General features: G+C 47.4%; 1 protein-coding gene across 2 annotated transcripts in view; it reads right to left on the bottom strand.

The window, feature by feature from the left end:
- Positions 1-16984, bottom strand: part of Itgb5 (integrin subunit beta 5) — a 107305-nt gene that overhangs the window by 67666 nt on the left and 22655 nt on the right. For both annotated transcript variants that reach the window (XM_021640288.2, XM_021640289.2), the window contains exons 3-4: positions 11718-11922; positions 2118-2367 (exon numbers count right to left, since the gene is read on the bottom strand). In XM_021640288.2, the coding sequence (XP_021495963.2) occupies positions 2118-2367; positions 11718-11922 (455 nt within the window). The remainder of the gene's footprint in view (positions 1-2117; positions 2368-11717; positions 11923-16984) is intronic.

The raw sequence follows: 16984 nt of genomic DNA, 5'->3' as shown, positions 1-16984 counted from the left end.
AAACATGTGACCTGGGCACAGCTGAAAGAAGCCTTGGAGATCTCTGTGTTGGTTTCCGACCCCTGAGGAGGATCTAGGTCAGCAACAAGCATAAAACTAACAGAACCAAGGAGACTCAGAACACAGGCTGCTGGAACATCATCTCACCCAACACCCAACCTAGCTTGGAGCTGAGAGCAATTTGGGCTGCAAAAAGACTTGAAGAAAAGTAGGCCCAGGGTGTTTAAAATAACACTTTCCCCTTCATGGCAGCCAGAGGCTAAGAATCAAAACCGGTATCTCAACACCAAGAAGCCTGGATCCCTGACAGAGAGGCGCCAAGCACTGCTCAGCCGTCCTCAGACTTCGTACAAATGAGGACAAGCTCTGTAGATGTTTAACCACGGAGGTTTGGGGATTTCTCACTGCAGACAGGGGAAAGTCTGGTGGGCTCGTGGGAGCATGGGCGTGCACACCGTCAGGTAGCCTCAGATAAAGTATCTCGGATGAGGAAAAAATGTCATTGTGTTAGTGAGAATACGGACTCTGGTTAGTCTACCCCTTAGCGATCTGTATAAAGGTATTTATTCTCTGTGGGCATCACTTTCCTCATCTGTAAACATGGCTTAGAAGCCTCAGGCACCTGAGGAGGCCAGCTCGGGATGGAATGAGATAATCTCAGTAAAGTGTCCATTTGTTAACAGCATGAATGGTGTCTGATGCTTAGTGGGAAGAACTGAAAGTTTAGTTCTTTCCCACCTGGTGACCATGTTGGGCCTTATATTCCACAGACTGGCTGAGGTCAAATGTGGAAATGAGTCAAGAAGAGGCTGGAAGTTTTCAGTCACCATTGTCCCTCGAAACCTTGACATCTCACGTATCACTGGAGACACTGGGAAAGAGAGAAGCCAACCCCATCGCCATTGGGTCAACTTCAGTTCAGCCTGCTTACTAGTCAGTCCTGTTGCTTCTTTTCCTCGTTACACACCCTCACACAGACATATATGCAAGCAAATCGCCAATGCACATGAAATAAAAATTAATTAATTAATTAAAAAAAAAAAAAAGAGTTTGGAAAGCAGACAATCCCATTTAAGGTACAGCCCTCTAGGCAGGGTGAGAGTGAGCTTGAAGCCATGTGCGGAAGGGGTCTCTGTCCCTGAGAAGAGGTGTACTCAGATCAGGAGCGCCCCCCCCCAGACTTACAGATCAGCAGGAAATAAGCCTACAGTAAGTTTGGCCAGTATAAACTTCCGGATTTGTTTTGTATAAGAAATTTTAAACTCCTGTTTACTGATAACTCGTAAAACTATTTCTAACTCATGCACGTGAATTATATTTAAAAAGAAACAACAAACAAACAAAACCTCCTTCCTTTAAAACAGGAAGGTAGGCAAAAGAGAGCAAACACCTATATATAACCTCAGCACTTGGGAGGCAGAGGCGGTCGGATCTGTGAGTTTGAGGCCAGCCTGGTCTACAGAGCGAGTCCAGGACAGCCAGGGCTGCTACCTGTCTACCAAGCAAAACAAACAAACAAGCAAATTAAAACTAAACAAAAAAAAAAAATAAAATAAACAGCGTTTCCATTTAGTTATATGGAAGTAAATTATACCTGTTAGCATAAACAGGGAAAATTTCTGAATGCAATTATCCTTTTGAAGTATGTATTTGTTTGTGGTTACGCACACACATATGTGTGCACAGGCGTGTAAACCTCAGAGATGAGTATCAGGCATCTTCTTGAATCATTCTCCCCTTGAGACAGTCTTCTACTAAACCTGGACCTCACAAATTCTGTGAGGCTCATAGCCGGAAAACCCCAAGGATCTCCCCCTCCCCAGTTGTTGGGATTATGAGCACACTAAAGAGCCTGACCCTTCCATACTCAGCTACTCATGACGTGCAGCAATTGTGTGACCAGCTGAGCCATCTCCCCAACTCCTAAACGCATTTATTAGAGCACACCAGTTACTGCGGACAGAGAAAATAGTCTTTGCACTTTCCTGGTCTTTCCCTGACCTTATTAATCATTAACTACCTAAGCCTAACATCCCCCCTAAACTAGCCTTTTCTGTGGGCTCATTTTCCCCACTACTTTGTCCCAGCCCTCCGGAGAATGTTATCTTGCCACTTACCCTATACACGGGTTGGTCTGGTATCTCGGTGCCGTGTAGGAGAAAGGAGAGATGTCCTTGTCCACAAAAGACCCGAAACCCAGCCGGAAGTTACTGGTGAGCTTCCTCATCTCCTCAGCGAGCTTGGTACCCAGGCTCCGGATGTTGTCCAAGTCATCCTTCATGGAGAGGGAGAGGTCCATCAGGTAGTACAGGTCCACGGGATAGTCCTCCACCTGGCGCACCTGCAGCCGGAAGGTGGTCTGGTCACCTGCGCCAGGAGAGGTCACCCAGGTTAGAGGTGCTGTGGCTCGCTGGGGTAAAACGGTAGGTTCTCACTTCAAAGATCTTTTCCCCACAGCGGAGGGGTTACGCTGTGAAGCGCTTGTCTTGGCCCTGGGCTTGTCCGACCGCACGAAAAAATGAAGACAACTGCCCTTCTTGAGTGACCGTGCACCACTAACAAGACTTTCCTCAGAAGTGCAGCGTCTGAAGAGCCGATGGGGCCGAGAGCGAAGCCCTGGCTGACACCTGTGTCGGTGTGTCTGAGGAAGTGTGGTAGAGTCCTGTCTGTCATCAAAAGAGACCCGTGGGGAACTGTCACCGCAAGCCACGCACGCCCATGCAACCTGGGTTGAAGGCAGCCCACCACCACACAGTAGGCCTGGTCCAGACAGGCTGTGCAACAGCCAGCCAGGGCATTAACAAGAGGGGGTGGCCACGAGTGAGAACTGGGGATGAGGGTGGGGGTGTAAAAGTCAGGGAGGGCACGTGACAAAGCAGCTAATGAAGGCAGTAACTTGGGGCCGAGGAAATAAGTGTGGCCTAGCACAGTTTGTAACATCGCCATTGTGCGAAGCAGAGACAGGAGGAACCCTGAAGATGGCTGGGCTCTAGCCTACCTCCAGATTTCGTAATGGGACTCCTTTCATTTGCGCACAAAGACCACACCCACGCACACACTACAGGCCTGAGAATATAAAGGAAACGTAGGAAGAAGAGATCCAATGGAAGGGGTAAAAGAAGGCAACTGGAAGGGAAGGGATGCGTAAAAATACCAAAATTCATTAAACACATTTATAAAAGTGTTAAGAAAATATACACACACTATGTATATATAGGACACGTGGTATTTTTAGCAATTAAAAAAAGAAGAGCAAAAGAGAAAAGACACTACCGGGTTGTGTACCAAATATAAGAGAGAAAGTCATTTGGGTTTTATAGGAAGACAGCCAACAGGTGCAGAAAGGGGGAATTAATTAAAGGGAGGGAGCAAGGAGACCAAATACCTCACCCCACCCCTAACCCCAGGGTTTGGAGAGAGGCGCAAGTCGGGAAATTAACTGAGGGATAAAACATCCCCAAATCATGCCATCATTTCAAAACACAAACCACTGAGGACTGACTTCAAAGTTCAGCTCTCCTCAGGTAACTGTCTGTCAGCTCACTGGCCTGTCAGGGCACTAGATGTCCTGTTTGGCCTGGGGCAGCCCAGTTCCAGAGCATTTGAAATCTGGGTACATTTTTTTTCATGTGTATTTAGAGATTCAAGAAGCCAAGTGCCTGCGCCACCAAGGGTCCACATTTGGCTGGCGAGGACCAGCTATTCCTCCACACAATAAGACACAGAACCCAATCCTCCGTGCTCCCTCTACTGCTCCCACTGGAGGGAAGACATACTCCAATATCTGGACCAAGGGTGCAACCTGGACCTAGGTTTACCTAAGTATGAGATGAAAACAGTGAGGCTCAGAGCCTTTATTGAGGCTGACATGCACTCCCGTGGGGACAGCAAGGCTCTAGAATGTAAGAGCTTGCACAAACGAAGCACTATGATTGCAACTCCTATCTGCAGTCGGAGTGGCAAGGCTGCATGCGTCTCCTGACTTGGTTTGTTGTTTGCTGTTGTTTTGGTAAGCATTGTTCCAGCTGCTTCCACACTGATGTGGTTTGGGTCGCCTGTTGGCGTGAGCCTATTTTTAAAAACCATCACAGTCTGACTCAGACAGAAGACCATTCAAGATTTCCTCCAGCGGGAATTCCGAACTGCTCCAGTGTGTCTGTGGCTCCCACCCGCCAGACCCAGCACATCTTCACAGGGGACTCCTTGCATGGTTGCCTATCATGGTGGAGGAGAGGTGGGGAGTTAGGAACGAACTTGGAAAAGGTAGGTGTGTGCACCTGTGTGCACCCCGAGTTGGCCTTTACACAAGAAGGCAGACCACAGCTGGGCCAAGCCTCTTCTGTCCAGATCCACGCCTTCTTCACAGGGTCACCTGCCCGCCCTCCTCCTCCATCTTCTCCTGTGCAGAATGTACTACGACCTTCCTGAGGCCTGCAGTTAACTAACAGACGGAGAAGCGGCTTGGCTTCAGGGAAGCCGAGAGGCAGCCTTGGACTGAGCAGTACCAGGCTGGGAGGTGGGACAGCCAGCTTTGAACCCAGGCCTGGTGACCAAGGGCTCGGCAGGGCCCCCAGTTCCTTTCAATCTGCGGCTTAGTTTCAGCTTCCCTGAGGGGAGAAGACATTAATCATAGCGGTGATTAGAACCAATAATGTACATAAATACCGATGCTCTCACACAAGGAACTCTTTGGCTCCAAGGCTTCCAAAAGTTAAAAATCAATTTTAAATTAAAGCAAGTCGTGTGGGGATAAAAAAAAAAAAAAAAAAAAAAGGAGAAAAAATGTTTCCAGGAACTACCACTTAACTGGGCTACAGCGTCAGGCATGGAAATTTAACTCCAAAATCTCCAGAAACGAAGGCAAAGGAGGAAGTGAGGTATGACATACAGCTGCCTCTGCCTGGCACTGGGGAGTGGGCAATATCCTGGCATTGAATCCTAGGGGGAAATGGCTCATGGAGAGAGTGGATGACCGCCTCCACCTCTTCCACAGGACGCTGCAAATATTAAATGGAGCGTTTCTCCCAGTTCTGCGGACAGGGAGGGTGCGACGGGGCGTGTCGAACCAACCACCCGTTACGTGGGAGACTTTAGGTGTCACGCCCTCCCGCATGTGCTCTGGTGAGCAGGGAATGTGTTCCGTCAGCAGTTCCTGCGGGTCGGCCACTCTCGTTCTCTTGGCGTAGACGAAACTCTGCCTCGACCACACCAGCCGCCCAGCGAGCGTGGTCTCTCCGGTTCTCTGGTTGACGTAGAGGCTGGTGGTCCCCCGGCCGTGTGCGGGGTACTTGGCCAAGTCCCAGCATCTTTCCCATCTTTGGGTGTGACTTGGCTTGGACCCACTCCTCCCTTCTACACTTTCCCAGCAAGCTGCTGTCTTCCACTGCCTGAGACTTGAGCTGATGGTGGCCTAAGCGGGGGATGGTGGTGGGGAGGTGGACAGACCTCACCCTTAACCAACAGGGCCAGTACGTGCCTGCCTCCGGTGACAACATGCCTGAATTTGTTATACCCCTCCTCCCAGCTCCTGCACAGTCTCCCTCTCAGCCCTGGGAGCCCTACAGGTTTGAACATCTTCTCTCTGGGGGGTATTCCGCATAATCCTCACCTCAGGACCATCGGAATGTTCAGAGAAATGCAATAAAGTGAACTACAAAGAGGGGCTGATCACGTGCACCTGGGAGAATGGGGATCCCCACCCCGCCCCCAGCGGCCCCTCTCCTACCATGGTTTCCTTATTTCAAAGCACCCAGTGTGCCCGTGTGGAGCCCGGGACCCCTGCCAGTGCTCTGCTGTAAGTACAGGCTCTCCCTCTAATCAAGTACTAAGGAGCCACCAGGCCTGGAAGGTATTTTAACACTTTCTTTTCTCTACCTTCCCTTTAATAAGGCAACTTCCCTTTTGTCCATGGGAACTCGCATCAGATGGTAAACAGGGCTAGACGGAGAACAGAACCCCAAGAAGACTGACTTTGTTCACAAGTCAAGACAAGGCAGGATCTTAACAAATAAAGACTCCTGCCATCTTCAAAGAAATGAGTGGGGTGTGTGTGTGTGTGTGTGTGAGAGAGAGAGAGAGAGAGCACATGCGTGCGTGCATGTGTGCATGTCAGAGGACAGCTTTCCAGAGCTGGTTCTTGCCTTCCACTCTGGTTAGTGGCCGGGTCTCTCTTGTTCCAGCTTTGCCCGTATACTCCTGGCTGCTAACCAGCAAACTTGTAGACAATTTTCCCGTCTCCACTTCCTATCTCAGAATAGCAACGCTAAGGTTACGTAAGTGCACCACAACGCCCAGTTCTTCATATAATTTCCAGGAAACTGAACTCAGATCATCAGTCTGGAGTAAAAGTTGTCCCCTGCCTGGGTGTGGTGGCACACACCTTTGATCCCAGCGCTGGGGAGGCAGAGGCAGGTGGATCTCTATAGGTTCCGGGCTAGCCTGGCCTCCATAGTGAGTTCCAGGTCAGCCAGGTATCCTCTGGCCTCCATACATGCATCATTGCACATCACATACACACATCATGTGTGCACAAATACCAACAACAATAATAATATTTTTAAAGATACTGAAGACACTAAGAGTTTAAGGTGAAGAACTCAAAGAAACCTTCAGCATCCCAGTGTTTGAAATCTACCTCTTGATTTTGCTTATCTCAGTAAGTTTTACTTAAAATGCATAGCCTAAGAATTTCATGCCTTTTGTTAAGGGTTTTTAGAAAAATTCTTATCCTAACATACAGTTTCCAGTGTTGAAATAAAATGGAAAACATGATCCTTGTATTTATACAAAACCCTGCTTAAAGTTTGGCAGTTCTTCAGAAAGTTAAACACTGAATTACCATACGATCCAGCAATTCCACTCCTAGCTATAGACCCAAAATTATTGAAAACATATGGCCCCCCAAAAAACTTGTACATGAATGTTCAAAATTACCCAGTGGAAATAGTTCATCAGCTAACGCATAGCCTAACCACATGGAGCATCATTTGGCCACAGAAAGGATGAAGTAACAGGATGTGGCAGTACCTGCCTTGGGAGGGCTAAGGCAGAAAAGTCACAAATGCCAGGACAACTCGAGCTACACGGTTCAGAGACATCAGAAAGAAGCTGGGCTCAGTGGCGCACACCTGTGATCCCAGTTCTCTGGGAGGCAGAGGCAGGTGTATCTCTGTGAGTTTGAGGCCAGTCTGGTCTAAAGAGTAAGTCCAGTACAACCAAGGCTATAGAGAGAAATGCTTGTCTCGAAAAAACAAACCAAACAAACAAACAAAACCAAAAGCCAAACCAAACAAACAAAAACTTCAGGAAAAAATACATTTTACAACACAGATGGATTACAGGCCCCGTGTTATGTAACTGACAGGCACCATCACAGAGAGATGAAAACTGGTTTAGAAGAGGAAGTTTTGCTTGTTAGATTCAAACTGCCAGTGTAAAAACAACCTGAAATGAGACAGGGCTGCTGGCTGCCCAGCTTCATAGTAGACTTAGAACCAGTGACCTGAACATTTTAAGACTGTAGCACTTGTGATATGTGAATTATATCTCAATTTGAGAAACAGTTTTAAAACCCTTCTAAAGAACTAAAGAAGGAAGGCCAAGTAAGATGGCTCTGAGGATGCTATCACTGCCTCTGCCCCTGAGGGCCTGAGTTTGACCTCAGGTCCTGGTCACATGGTGGAAAGGGAAAAAGAGGCACAAAAAAGGTGTTCTCTCTCTCTCTCTCTCTCTCTCTCTCTCTCTCATATACAGAAACAAACACACACACAAAAACATAATAAAAAAAATCTTTAATGGAAGTAGGCTAAAGAGATGACCCAGTGGTTAAGAGCACTGGCTGCTTTTCCAAAGGTCCTGGGTTTGATTCCCAGCACCCACATGGTGTCTCAAAGCCACCTCTAACTCCAGTTCCAGGGGATCCAAAGCCTTCTTCTGGTGTCTGCAGGCATCAGGCATGCACACAGTGCAAAGATATACATGTAGGCAAACATTTACACATATAAGATGATGATGATAACAATAATGATGATGACGAAGGTCCAGAGAAATAGCTCAGCAGGTAAGAGTTTGCTGAAAAGACAACAACCTGGGTTTGGTTCTGGGATTCCTGTGCGAGAAGCAGAGAACAGGCTCCCTATACTGTCTCTGACATCTGCGCATATGTGCACTTGGCATACAGACAGACAGACAGAATTGTTTTTGAGACAGGGTATAACTAACTATATAGCCCTGGCTGGCCTGCAACTTCCAATGTAGACCAAGCTATTCTCGAACCCATAGATATCGCTTTGCCTCTGCCGCACGAGTGTTGGGATAAGAGCACCACAGCACCACGGCAAGCAAATAAAAGCAACTTTTCATGGCCAAACCACCTGTCCAAACCAACATGCAATTAAAAAAAAAATTTTTTTAAGAATAAGTGAGGGAGGCTGGAGAGATGGCTCGGTGGTTAAGACACTGACTGCTCTTCCAAAGGACCAGGGTTCAATTCCCAGCACTCACATGGCAGCTCACAACTGTCTGTAACTCCCGTTCCAGGGATTCTGACACCTCACACTAATGCACATAGAACAAAATTAAATAAATAATCTTTCTTTAAAGAAAATTCTTGAAGAAGAAGGAAAAGAAGATGAAGAAGAAGAAGAGGAAGAGGAAGTATAAGCAGCAGTGAGGAACTCCTTCTCCATTTCTCTCTTCCTGCCTCCTACCACCCAGCTTCCTTTCCTCTCCAACAGACCTACCATGGATGGTAACCTGGCCTTCATGGGGTGTCTTTCAAGTTATGCTGAGGCTTGTCCCTGGCTAGTCTTGTGCAAGGTTCCCTTTCACTCAACAAATGCTTATTATGAGGCAAGGGGGGCCGGGGCTATGGAGAAAACATGAAAGCAATGCTATGACTGTAGAATGGACTAGCTAATCCTCGAACATCTGACAGCATTCTCCAGAACGGAAGAGCTCCCTGGAGGCAAGAATGCACTCAGGAAACTGAGATTTTTTTTTTCTAAGTGCAACAGTTATCTCCCCTCTCCCCATAAAGGAGGGTTTCACCTATTTCTCTTTATAATACATTAAAACTGTGTTTTCAAAACTTTGAAAGACGTTATTGTTTCAAGTACTTCTGTCTCTAGAAATATATTCACAATGATTCCGGAACTTTAGGAATTCCAATTTTCTTCAGCTCTTGCCTCTAAAACTTATCTATGAGTGTGTCTGGGCCCTCCCTCAGACCAGCCTGCCACTGCACTCACTGAGTAACACTGGAAACTATCCTTCCTTTCTTCCTACTACTAGAAACTACATGAGAGTTAGCAGGATGCGTGACTAAATTCTGTCATCCCGGCTTCTCCATCCACCTGGGCCAACCTGTACATGCCTTTTGTTTGGGCCTCACACTAATCAGAACACATAAAACCAAACGTTCCTCCAGCGCCTGGTGACTCAAGGTTCATTCTAAACCAGCGTGTGGTCACAGAACCGCGAACTAAGAATAGCCACAGCAACAAAGAGCTCTGAGGAAGGCTTGCCTGTGTGCCATTACACTGTGCTACCTAACATTCCACACAGTCCATACCAGATCCCATCCTGGAGCACAGGTAACTTTGACTACTAATCATTATCCTTAAAAAAAAATGATGACTTTAACTGCTGAAAGCTCGCTCCCCTTTTTCATTGTTTGTTGTTTGCTTCTCTTCTGTTTGTCTTTTATTGTTATAGTTCTTTTTGTTTTTGCTTTTCTGGGACAGAGTCTTACTATATAGCCGCTGCAGGCCTGAAACTGTACATTGACCAGACTTGCCTGAAATCTGCCCACCTCAGCCTCTCAGTGCTGGGCTCAAAGGCGTGTCCCATGTGCTCTTTTAGACGGCAGTCTTATGTAAGGCTCTGAGCACTTCAGTGAAGAATGAGGACCTTGTAAAGCCGAGGACCTCCAGGCTAGGGGACCAGCTAGGGCTACAACTCAGGAAGGCCAACCAAATTCATAATTGGCTCCTGCTTCAAGCTGCCCTGAGCTCTAAGTAGCCATCAAGAAACAGCTATGGCCAAGCGTTATAGACAGTGGGCTAGGTAGCAATGCAAGTGGGAAACGTGCCTCACCCAACAAAGCCGGGCTTCCCAGGTTAGCCACAGGCACAGAGTCCTCGACATGCACAGATTCTATACGCAGGACAGACATTAAGTGATGGACGGCTAAACTAGCTCAACAGCCTAGGTTAGGGGCACAAAGCCCCCGGGCTGAGTCCCCAGAACGACATAATTGTATAATCTGTAATTCTAGCACTGAGGAGGTGGGGTCAGGAGCATCAGGAGTTCAAGGTCATCCTCATCTACAGAGTGTGTTTGAGGCAAACCTGGGCTACATGAGACACTCTCAAAAACAAACTTTTTTGGTGACAGGGGGTGGAAGGGGAAGCTTTGAGTAGGGAGTAAGTCTGACAGCATGCGTCTAGAAATAAAACCAGCGTGGTTCACAATAGCGAAAAAAATCGCAACAGCTCCATGTCCCCTAACAAATGAGTGGACAAACAAAATGTGACACCGTGAATGATATACAATGGAGTATCACTCAGCCTTGAGATGTAGGAAATTCTGCCTCACGCTCTAGTTTGGTGAACCCTGAAAATGCTGTGTTAAGTGGCAGCAAAGGACAAACACCGTATGCTACTTGCAGGAGATCACCAGAATAGGCAAATCCACAGGGACAAAAGTAGACATCGGGGCTTAGGAGTAAGTGTGGGTGGAACATTCTCTACTAGGTGGACGGCTTCTGTTTGAGATAAGGTAGTGTGGAAATAGTCATGATGTCACAACATGGCGACTGAATTGTACGCTTAAGGATAACTAAGAGGTGCTTTTAATGCCAAGACTCTGGAGGCAGGTGGATTTCTGTGAGTTCCAGGACAGCCTGGTCTACAACAGCAAACTGTAGGCCAGTCAGGGCTACATAGTGAGTGCACGCCTCAAAAAAAAAAAAAAAAAGAAGAAGAAGAAGAAAAGAAGGAGAAGGAGGAGGAGGAGGAGACAGAGAAGAAGAAGAAGAAGAAGAAGAAGAAGAAGAAGAAGAAGAAGAAGAAGAAGAAGAAGAAGAAGAAGAAGAAGAAGAAGGCGGCTTAAATGTGGGCTGAGAGATGGCTCAGTGGCTGACATCTGGTAGCATCCCTGCAGAGAAACTAAAAGAGGATCTGAGTCCAGTTCCCAGGACCACGATAGGCAGCCTACAACCTCCTGGAAATCCATGTCCAGGGGATCCGTCCTGTGCCTCTGAGGTGCATGCATGCACATGCTTAGATACACACATTATTAAAAACAATAAAAAGAACTATTTTTAAAAGGCATAAATGGAAAATTATATAATATATATCATAATTCTATTATACACACACATCTACTGCTACAATATTGAGTTTTTATCATTGCTTTGGGTTGAGGTTCGTTTGTTCACTCTGTTTGTTGCAGAACTGACGGTGGAACCCCAGGGTACACCTCATGCATGAAGGCACGGCCTCCACTACAATCCTTAAAAACACATATAGCCAAGGCCTTCCACCAGGCCTCATCTCCAGCAGCCTCGCACTGTGCTTCCTGGAGAGAGCCTTTCATCCCATTCCCATCTCCAGGCTCTGAGCTCAATCAAGCCCATTTTCCACTTTAGCACTTCCCACCCACCCACCGGGCTTTTCTGAGCCCACAGCACCCAACCCATCCTGAGACAGACTCACCTGGCCGCAGGCTCACTGCAATCTCCTGAGGCGTCATCTGGATGACGTCAGAGCCTGTGGCACTGGAGCCCTTGCTGCTGAGGGGTAGGCTCCGAAGGACCCGGGTGCTGCTTGCCGGGCTCTCGATCTCGCCTTCACAGCCATTCCGGATGAGGTTTGCCATCAAGTCACACCGGGAGGTGATGGACCGCGGGCTGCCAAGGTACTGGGTAGAGAAAGAGAGGCAAAAGCAGGCAGCCATCAGGGTGGAGCCTGAAACTCTGTGCTCCATTTTTTGGAGAGAGGGGTAATCCCAACCCAAACGCCTCATGAGGACTAAGAAGACTGACTAAAGCTCTGGCCACCCAGGCTCGTCGTGAACTAACGTAAGCATAGAAAAACGACTGCTTTCACTGTCAATTTCAGTGATTATAATATTCACCGTAAGAAGAAACTGGCTGGGTTATAACTTGGTGTAAAGAATGCTTGCCTAGCATGTCTAAGACCTGGCTTAGACCCCAGTGTTCTTCAGAGAAAGAGGGAAAGGAGAGAGGAAAACGGAAAAGGGACATGGCCACTCACAAGAGCAACATGGGGCCATCTGCGCAAATACAGAACGTCAGCAGTATGCTCCTAGAAGTCTTGTTTTGTTTGCTTGTTTGGTTGGTTGGTTTTTCAAAACAGGATTCCTCTGTGTAGCCCTTGCTGTAGTGTGCAGGCGGTCCCACTAGCCTGCCTTTCAATTTCTTACGTCATCACCTGCCATCACCGCGTATGCCAGATAAAAGGACCCCGTCCGCCACCCCAAGCTCTTTCTCTCAGTTTCTCCGTCTCTTTCTCTCTGTTCTCCCTCAATCCCCACGTTTTCTCTCTGTCCTTCTCTGCCCTCGTGGCTCTGTCTCCATCTGTCTGTCTGCCTGTCTACATGTCCAATCATCCGCCCCTAACTCCTCTCCCCTCCCCTCACAAATAAATTCCCTTATACCAGGTATGTTTCAGTGGCATAATCATTATTATGATATTCGTCCTAGAATTTGCTGTGCAGACCAGGCTGACCTCAAACCCAGAGATCAGCCTGCTTCTGCCTCCCCAGTGCTAGGATGAAATGCATGTGCCACCACCACCCTGCAGACGGCTTCTCTCCTAAGAAAACACTCAGGAGTGGAGATGGCTCAGAGATTGGCTGCTCTTCCAGGGGACCAAGGTTCAATTCCCAGCAACCATGGGGTGGCTCACAACTCCAGTTCCAGAAGACCCAACAACTTCACACAGATACACCTGCAGGCCAAACACCAATGCATATAAAATTTTACAAAAGAAAGAAAATACTCAAAAGAAGGGGGTCTATAAGACATACATGCCGCCTTCTCTGACAATATAATCTTACAATCTGGTAAACCTGAACCATAAGAAAAATACAGCATTTCACTCACTTCAAGGGTTATCTAGAACAAACAGGAAGAGGAAGCAAAAATCCAAGGCATCTTACACTATGAGGGCAAAGAACTGGGGTGTAGTTCGGCAACTGCCTGGCATGTACATGATCCCTCTGCACTGGGTTTGGGTAGGAGGGGCAGGAAGCAAGAGTGGGAGGAATTAGCAGGGCAGAAAATACAATCTTCTCTGCATCAGGACAAAATGAGAATAGAAATACTTTCCTTGTCCTCTGTACTGATGTTTTTTTACAGGAAAGAAATACTGACAAGAGAGTTTTCGTGACACTTCCCACACTCAGGAGGCAGGAGGCAAAGGACCAGGAGTTCAAGACCAGCCTCAACTACTAATCAAGTTTGAGGCCAACTTGGGCAACATGAGACTTTCTCTCCAAAAACCATAAAGAAAAAAAGGAAGAGGAAAGGGGTAAGAGAATCTGAGGAAGATTGAGATTGGGGAGTCTGGTTCCTAAATTGGATTTGGGAGAAAGCTACACATGAGCAAACCTAATACAGATCACCAAGAATTTGACGCCTTAATTTTAAAATGAGAAATCGATTTTGCTAGAAACTATGTTACCTGTGTAGGTGATTTTTGAGGAAGGGGTCTAGCTTTTAAATTGTGGTTGTTTTTGTTTGTTTGTTTGTTTGTTTGTTTGCAGGCATGAGCGTGTAGCACAGGCTGCTTTCAAACCTACTGTGTAGCCTAAGATGACATTTAATTTCTGATCCTTCCACTGCCATCTCCCAAGCACCGGGACCGACTTGATTTACAGGGTGTAAGGGATGGAATCCAGGGCTTGGTGCTAAAGCAAGCGCTCGAACAGGAAAGGCTATTTAACAACAGAGTAAGCCCAGGCTGCTCTCCCTTCTGTAGCTAGGTGGATACTGACACCAGGCCACATAATCCCTGTCTGGCTGGCCATCAGTAAGGATGCAAAGCTTCCGATGAGTCAGTATCCCTAGGCTGCTGTGGTTGACGCCAGACTATTGGCAGAAGCTTAAAAATGGGGTGGGGAACACCCTCCATCAAGGGTGTGGCCATTCTAGGACCAATCAATGACTTTTAGAATCTGGGGGGGGGGGGGGACGTCAAGCGTAAAGGTCAAGAAGAGCCTTGGGCATCGTAGCCCATGTCTATAATCCCAACATTTAGGCGCAAGGGCAGGTGGATCTCTGGGTTCAAGGCCAGCCTGGGCTACATGGTGAGACCTTGTCTAGGGGAAAAAAAAAAAGTCAACAAGATTTTAAAATTTGTTCTTGTTTTAGCCCAAATTGACCTCAAATTTGTGGCAATCCTCCTGCCTCCTCTTCTTTACTGCTAAGATTATAGGCATGACCCATCACACACAGCATGCATGTAGTATTTTAAAGAAGTAAAGCCAAACGCTCTCTCCCGGCTCCATATGGTTATTTTTATTTCTGCTTTTCTAGGGATTTTATACATAACTGCTGTTTTAGTTTTTTGGGGGTGTTTTGTTTTTTGTTTTTAATAAAGGACAAGTTTATTTGGGAACTGAGGCAGCAGCCTCAGAGGACGGAGGCCAGAGGAAGTCAAAACCCAGCAGAGCTTAACCCTTAACGAAGCCTAAGATCTCTGCTTTCTTGAGCTCCTTCCTAGTTTTTTGTTTGTTTGTTTAGTTCCGAAAAAGGACAAATGGATATTTAAAGAGAGGAAACCAAAGCCACAGCGACCAGAGGCTGGTGTGATCTTTATGACCTTCCAGGTGTAAAATCATTACATAAGTGAAGAAAATATCTCAATAGCTAGATCTCTGTGAATGAAGGTGCATTATAAAACCTTCTAAATGTTACCTTGGTTACGTGTATGGGGCTTACAGTACACACATGTGAGAACAGGTGCCGACAGAGTTCGGGACTCCTGAAACTGGACTTTACAGGAACTTGTGGGCAGCCCGATGTTGGTGGGAACGGAACTCCGACACTCTGCAAGAGTACTTAACAGGCTCATGACCTCTGAGCCTTCTCTTGAAAGAAGACACTCATGATGGAGAAAGTGCTCTTCCCAGTCTGACATCTCAGGAGCTTCAGATCCCTGAGACCTCACATCCAGCCCTGCCAGGTGTTGGGCATTCCAAATGTCCAGCTGTCCTGTTCCAAAGTGTATGTATATAATCACCCGGTGCCCGTCCCTCCCTCTTCGAAAGACCCAAGATCCAAACATCTCAATTCACCCAAGAACTTTGAGTTCATCTCGTCCCCTGACATCTGGGCCCAGGTTCAGTGCTCTTTGTACCCAAAGCCACTGCTGAATCCTGCAGCAGGAAACTGACGGAGCTCAAGAGTCTGAGAAGTTCTGCAGGGATCCTCCTACCACCCATCAAACTTGAAGGACACGAACTCTTTCCAGTTTGTTTGTTTGATCATTTTGTTTTGTTTTGTTCTGTTTTTGAGACATGGTTTCTCTGTGCAGCCCTGGCTGTCCTGGAACTCACTTTGTAGACCAGGCTGGCCTCAAACTCCTAGAGATCTGCCTGCCTCTGCCTCCCAAGTGCTGAGACTAAAGGCATGCGCCACCACCACTGCCACTGCCGCCTCCACCCCCCCACCACCACCCATTGTCAAACACTTTCTTGATGGGGCCAAAAGGTACAGAGAGGCACAGACCACTAAGGAATTAGGAAAGGACTCACCACAACTCAGAAAAGAGAGAAAACTGATTCAGTGAGAGCTTCCAGTGGCGACGGCATGGCTGCTGCAGCTGCTCACTGTTCTAGTATGGGAACAAACACCTGTCAAGGACTCCCCAGGGAATCACCCTGATCAAAGTCCCCTAAGGACTCCTGAAGAGCCTAGGTTACTGGCAAGGGATCAACAGTGCTACCAGAACAGAAATGGGAGTCCAAGTCCTCCTTAAACTGTGCTATAATGATCAAAGAAAGGAGAGGGAGTGCTTCTAATCTCAACTGGCAAGTCACCATACCGGGCTCCCCTCCCTCAGGCACCTGCCACACGGAGGTCACTTCAAGGGTGCTCTCTGCTGCTGCAACAGAAACTCATTCCCTGTACATTCCACCAATCAAATCCCTTTCCCAGTTTCAAGGCCAGCTCCACAGGCTGCGATCAAGGCCAGAGCGCTCAGGCCCTTCTGTTTATGTCCGGCCATCTTTGTACTATCTCAAAACATTGCTATTCATTATGGCTGAAGAGAGATGTTTGAAGGAAGGGTAGATTTTTTTTTTTTTCTGGAATGGTGAGAAAGACAGAAACCACAGCCCCCAGAAAGGAAGAATACAGGAGGAAAGGAGCCCAGCGAGACCAAGCCTTGGGCTGAAAAGGGAAAAAGTGCAGTGTCCAGCAGGCGAGAGTGCTGGAGGGCTGCTGTCTGTTCTGAGGAGCTGGCCTTGCTTGCTGGGTACAGCGAGGCCAGACCCTCCGACCAGCACAAGCTGCACTCTAGCTTGGCAGCGCCTTGTGCACTGGGGGATGGTAACTGATGACAAACCAGAATGTGTGGTGGGTGCCAGCAACTCACTGCCATGCCAGCTTCCTGCCTGGGGGGGGGGGTTGGAGAAAGCCTTCTGACAGCTTCCAACTGGCTCATTTAATTCAGTGCACAAATATTTGTGAGGCAGCCACGGTAGACCAAGATGACTCCACTCACTTCTGTGTTCTGATTCGGAACCACTCTGCCCCAGCACAGATTCTCGTAATGAATATACAATTCATCGCGAGTTGGCCAAACACTGTTTTTGGAGGTTTTTTTTTTTTTTTTGGTTTGTTGGTTGGTTTGTTTTCCCCAACCTAATGTTTTTATTATTAATATTTGGGGATTTTGTACAATGCACATCAATCACACTTGCTTCCCTTCCCTCCCAGATTCGCCATCTCACC

This window comes from Meriones unguiculatus, chromosome 17 (assembly GCF_030254825.1).
Source record: "Meriones unguiculatus strain TT.TT164.6M chromosome 17, Bangor_MerUng_6.1, whole genome shotgun sequence".
Classification (NCBI taxonomy): Eukaryota; Metazoa; Chordata; class Mammalia; order Rodentia; family Muridae; genus Meriones; species Meriones unguiculatus.
This window is presented reverse-complemented; position numbering and strand designations above follow the sequence as displayed.